This window comes from Xyrauchen texanus, chromosome 10, assembly GCF_025860055.1.
Source record: "Xyrauchen texanus isolate HMW12.3.18 chromosome 10, RBS_HiC_50CHRs, whole genome shotgun sequence".
In the NCBI taxonomy this organism is placed as follows: domain Eukaryota; kingdom Metazoa; phylum Chordata; class Actinopteri; order Cypriniformes; family Catostomidae; genus Xyrauchen; species Xyrauchen texanus.
This window is the reverse complement of record NC_068285.1, coordinates 17,465,239-17,470,867: the sequence shown is the minus strand read 5'-3', so window position 1 is coordinate 17,470,867 and position 5,629 is coordinate 17,465,239. Positions and strand designations below refer to the sequence as shown.

The window sequence follows — 5,629 nt, the reverse complement described above, 5'->3', positions numbered from 1 at the left end:
ATTATTATTCAGTACTGTTGCACTCACTTCTACAGGTGAGAACTTGAAGTTTGCCTTTACTTTGAATAATTGGAAGGCTGAGTCAAGATCCTTTACAATCAGAGCAGCTACCACGACATCCCCTGTGGTCTACACCACAGACTGGGACTTCCCAGCATCTTCGACTCTAGTCCAACTATCTCATCACATCTGTGTGGCTGCTTGTGCTGTTGAGAAGTCAAATCCTCCTGTTCAGGGGATCCCAGGAGCAATTAGAACAAACGAAGAAACTGCATGAGCCCTCTCAGTGCATCCTTCTAATAATAATATTTTACATTGAATTATGATGATATGCCTTAGTGTATTTTTTATTTTTTTTTTTTTTTACTATATTTTTAGATACCTCCTTATATCCTAATCTGGCACGCAATCAATATCAATATATGTTTATTGTTTGTTTGTTTGTTAGTTTTTCATGATAACAGTGGAAACCAAATATTGAGATTGCTTCTCACTATTTGCCTTTCTTCACAGTTTTCTGCAATAGCTTGAAGTTTTTTACTTTCAACTTTGTTTATATATAATTTCTGTCTTGGGTGAAGTATTTATTATAATTTTTTTATGATTTAAAGAAGACACGTCCAGCAGTTAATTTACACAGAGTTAAATTCAAGCATGAAATGAACGCAGCACATTGTAAGTCGTAGGCAGTATACCTGTAGAAGCAAGATGTTTGGTCGTGAGTCGGGTCCCCACCCATAAAACTATGTTTCTAATGGTGTGTTAAGTTTAAAAACATTCAGCTTTTAAATAGTGTTTCGATATGCATTCTGTTCCATTCAGTTTTGCTCCGTCTTGATGCTTTTGAACGGAATGCCGTTTCCTTTGTGAACGAGCCTCATCTTACCTAAAACTTGAAAACTTGCAGATGTCTTCCAAAATTGGTCGCTTTGCTAACACAGTACTTATAGATCAATAATAACCAAAACAGTCTGACTAAAATTGTGCTGGTCTCAGAGGAAAAAAACTTACGAGAATGAAAATAACACCTTAAAACCCGCTAGAGGGCGGTTAACACCACATAGCTCAACTCTCAAACTCTGGGGGGGGGGCAGTTCATACCAAAATTGTCCCTGCGCTATAAAAAGCAAGACGCAGCGCCACAACAGCATAACGCATTTCCCGTGTCGAAACGCGTTTTGACTTTCTATTTAACTTGACACGGCGTCCAAACAAAACGCAGCGCCCACGCGAGACGCTGAAAAAACAGCGAGATGTCCGTTCAGCGCATATTTACATAAGTAAACAACTGGAAAGCAACGCACGAAAACATTAATTAGCTGTGAACGGCCCCTTACACCTGCACAGCGGTGTCAAAAAAAGGAATATGCCTACGTCATTCCCGTTAAGTTAAAAGAGCGAATGTAAGAACATGCATAGCCTACTATTTCATCCCACAATTAAATTATTTCTAACTTTTATCTTTCGTTTTGCCTAGCTTAGATCCTTCTTTAAACGTTTTGTGGCACGCTAGATGGGATAAAAAATCTAAAATAAAGAAATACAACATGAATACATATGCATGTTTTACTGTTAAAAATAATGAATATTACAAGAGGCATGAACGGGGAAAGTAAGTTGAGTAAGAGGTAGATCTCTTTAAAATAGTTTAAGTGGCCCGTGGAATGAGAGGGAGCTAATAATGTCATGACCGTATTTAAAGGAGGCTGTTCATCAGAGTGAGGTGGTCTCAGTCTGCGCTCTTGACATCACACACATGTGATGTGGTCGTGTTTTTTTCCCCCAAGTACACCTGGCTTTTTTTCCTGTGCGTTTACACGATGCGTTCTTGTGAAGTGTCCAGACTATTTTTTACATTTACTTTCCTTTTGCATTTTCTGTGCGTTCACACAGTGGACCCTCTGTTTCCAGTTGCATCCAAAGTCACCAAAGTCGCCAAATCTGCGCCTGCCGACGGCCAAAGAAGAGCAAAATATGGACAAGGTGTACTGGCAGCATCACCGTCATCTGGAGACAGACAGTCACAGCGGACGATAAAGGATTCAATTGAGCCTCACGATTACATGATCTCTATCTATAAGACTTTTTCTGCGGCTGAGAAACTGGGGCTTAACGCAAGTTTTTTCCGCTCATCAAAAGCAGCAAACACCATCACGAGTTTTGTGGACGAGGGTCAAGGTTTGTTGCTTTGATTTCTTATAGGCTATTAACAGTTCTTGGACTTTTGTCCTCAAATTTACTCTTATGCCTATGCATTCTGTCATCACGGTACAGGTGGGGTTAAAAAAAAACAAGTGTTAAAAAAAAACAAGTGGTAGCTATAGTGGATTATTTAAATAAATATGAATAAAAAACCTTTTTAAAACTAATTCTAAAGGAATAGGCTAATGGAATTTCAATCACAAGTAGCGATCAATGACAGCAAACAAGAATGCTCTAAAATGTAATAGATTGCTATCAAAAATATATATTTTTTTGTTTACCTATTAGTATTTCATTATAAACAAAATTCTGAAAATAATAAATAAATAAGCATTTTAAGAGCATGTTCCAAATTATGATTATACGCTATCATTAGGATTATTTGAGAAGATAATATATATATATATATATATATATATATATATATATATATATATATATATATATATATATATATATATATATATATATATATATATATATATTCGAAATATTTAGATTTTGAATACAACAAGAAAAATACACTTCTATTCTATAAATATATTAAAACCCAAATTTTATATCATTATCAAACCTGTTATATAAACAAATAGCATCGACATAAGACACATTTCCTTTCATATTTCATTCTTTTTTGTGGCATTCTTAACTGATACCGTAATTAATGTAAAGCCAATTTGACAATAAATGTTCTGTTTTTTGTCACAGATGACCTTTTGAACTCCCCTCTGTGGAGACAGAAGTACTTGTTTGATGTATCAACCCTTTCGGAAAATACTGAGCTCCTGGGTGCTGAACTGAGGATATACACAAAGATCTCTGGAACATTCCGAGCATCAGAAGTGGGCCCAGTGGAGATTCAGCTTCTCTCCTGTCCATCACACGTTGCCCTAGACTCCAAAACCTTGGATCTGGAGGAAGCACATAAGCCAAAATGGGAGGTTTTTGATGTATGGGACATTTTTAAAGAACGACACCTCTACTCTCAGGGCATCCACTTCTGTTTAGAGCTCAAGGCAACACTAGATAATCCAGAGAGGGAAATCGACTTGCAATATCTTGGATTTCATAGATATGGTCGTCCACCACTAAAGAAAGCCATATTGGTTGTTTTCACAAAGTCAAAAAAGAGGCAAAGCCTTTTTTATGAAAAGAGGGAGAAGCTTAAACTGTGGGGTCTTGATGACCCCCGAAAGAAGAAAAGACCTCGATTGAAATCCAGACGAAGACGGACAACTTTACCTAACCGACACGGCAAGAGGCACGGCAAAAAGTCCAAACCTAGATGCAGCAAGAAGCCCTTGCATGTGAACTTCAGGGAGCTGGGTTGGGATGATTGGGTTATTGCTCCTTTAGACTACGAGGCCTACCACTGTGAGGGCATCTGTGACTTTCCACTCCGATCTCACCTGGAACCGACAAATCATGCCATCATACAAACCCTCATGAACTCTATGAACCCCAGCAATATGCCGCCCAGTTGCTGTGTCCCATCAAAACTCAGCCCCATCAGCATCCTATACATCGATGCAGGAAATAATGTTGTATATAAGCAGTATGAGGACATGGTAGTGGAGTCCTGTGGCTGTAGGTGATCATGTTATTGAAACTAATGGAGACATTTTTATTAATTCAGCTGTTGTGTGAATAAGTCTTTTTTATAATATAATTTTGAAACAAGATTACTCAAAAGCATAACTTTACTGGAAGCTTAAAACCCTACCGTTTACAATTGGAATGGTGATACTGGATTGTCAATAGACTGTAAGCTTAAAACAAATGGGCAAATGTTTCATGTTTTAATGGTCATTGTACTGAACTGTACTTAGAAACATTATTACATTATTCTTAGTTTCTCTGTATGGGACATTTTATACTCTAAATATCCTTTCCAAGACAACTTCAGACCTAAAACACATTCCTACTTTGAATAGCTGTATTTTGAATATAGAAATGTAAATAAATGTATTTTTTAATTGTACAGATATTAACTTTAATTTATGTTCTTTCCAGGTTTTTAAGTTATTTTTTCATTTATTCAGTGATTTATATTTCAATCAACCAATAAGCTATTTTAGTTACTATATCTACCTCATTGTACAAATTTTGTTACTTTGTACTATGTAAATGTTCCTTTTGAGAGATTGATGTCAAGTGAAAAGTTTGTGAATATTTTATAAAGGGTGTTAATCAAAATATGTCATTATTCTACCACAATAAAAAAAAAAAAAACACAATATTGTACTGTTGCTGCTTTTTTTTTTTTGTCATCACTGACCCATCAGTTACATTAAAATTATTATATAAACCTCTAATGATATAGAAAGATACATTTACATTACAAAAAAAAACAACAACAAAAATTAGCTATTATTTGTGTAACATTGTTGTATTGATTATGGATAACAATACTTTAAATTAATGAAATGTTAATTTAATATAAAATTGATATTTTGGGTTAAATACAATTCGAGCTCAATCAACGTACAGAAATTTGTCAAAACAAAAGATGTGTATATAAATGCATTTATAATGGAAGTCTATGGGCAATTGTTGTACACTTGCCCCATTGACATTATTTTTAACAAACTTAATTATATATACAGTTTGTCAGCCATAGATGCTGACAGTAGATTTTTTTTTTAAACTGAATCTACTCAATAATATTTTTACCATAATATTTTATCCTATATATTCATGAGTGGTAGAGTATAACTAACATGGCTCCCTTGCGACTTTTCATCGTTCTACATCGGTACTGGTCTGGGTTATACAGTGAGAATGCTAACTGACAAGTGGGAAGGAAAACAGTAGTTCAATACTGAGTGTATTCAAGTAAAATCCTCTGCACCGTGCTCTCAATTTCTGCCAACGCAAGATTCAAGTAATCTGTATACCTTTGATGCAAAGAGCTAAAGTGAGATAATTGCAGTGTTAAGCAAAGGTGACAAAGGGGTCAACAGACACTCTGCGCAACGTTCCCTGGCTGGGCTTTGTGTCTGTGTGTGAATAGAGAAGAACATATAGACACACAAACACATAAACGCACTCACATCTATTGGTAAACCAAATAACGTCTCTGACCTCGGTAGCCAAGTTGCATTCATTCTCTGTCTGGGAAAATACAATGACTACCAAGGATGCTAACATCAGATTAGGCTTGCTTTTTGCCCGAAGGTCAAAGGTCAAGCATCCCTTTGTCTCTCGTCACTGTGTGCGTTTAACACATCCAGTAAAGAGAGAGGAAGCAATCAATGCAGCAAAACAAGGGAAAGGAATGTGGGTGATGCTATTACACTAGTTCTCTGTCCATTATTGTCACAATAAAAGACATGAAGATATAAAACAAGCAGACAGAGAGCAGCGCAATGCAGTTGCTGGACAACAATGGACTGGAATGTTGTGTGTCTCTAAAGGACATCTGGGG

The 5,629-nt window shown here is 36.1% G+C and overlaps 1 protein-coding gene across 1 annotated transcript; it reads left to right on the top strand.

Annotated features, from left to right (window-relative positions):
* The first annotated feature begins 1,820 nt into the window (after positions 1–1,820).
* On the top strand, positions 1,821–3,797 carry LOC127651026 (growth/differentiation factor 6-B-like). The gene is made up of 2 exons (XM_052136725.1): positions 1,821–2,178; positions 2,911–3,797. The coding sequence occupies exons 1-2, from the start codon at positions 1,821–1,823 to the stop codon at positions 3,795–3,797; spliced, it is 1,245 nt and encodes a 414-aa protein (XP_051992685.1).
* Positions 3,798–5,629: the final 1,832 nt, after the last annotated feature.

Coding starts and splice junctions, on each gene's coding strand:
- LOC127651026 (XM_052136725.1), top strand. CDS start 1,821: ATGCGTTCTTGTGAAGTGTCCAGACTATTTTTTACATTTACTTTCCTT. Junction 2,179..2,910: donor TTTTGTGGACGAGGGTCAAG/GTTTGTTGCTTT, acceptor TTTTTGTCACAG/ATGACCTTTTGAACTCCCCT.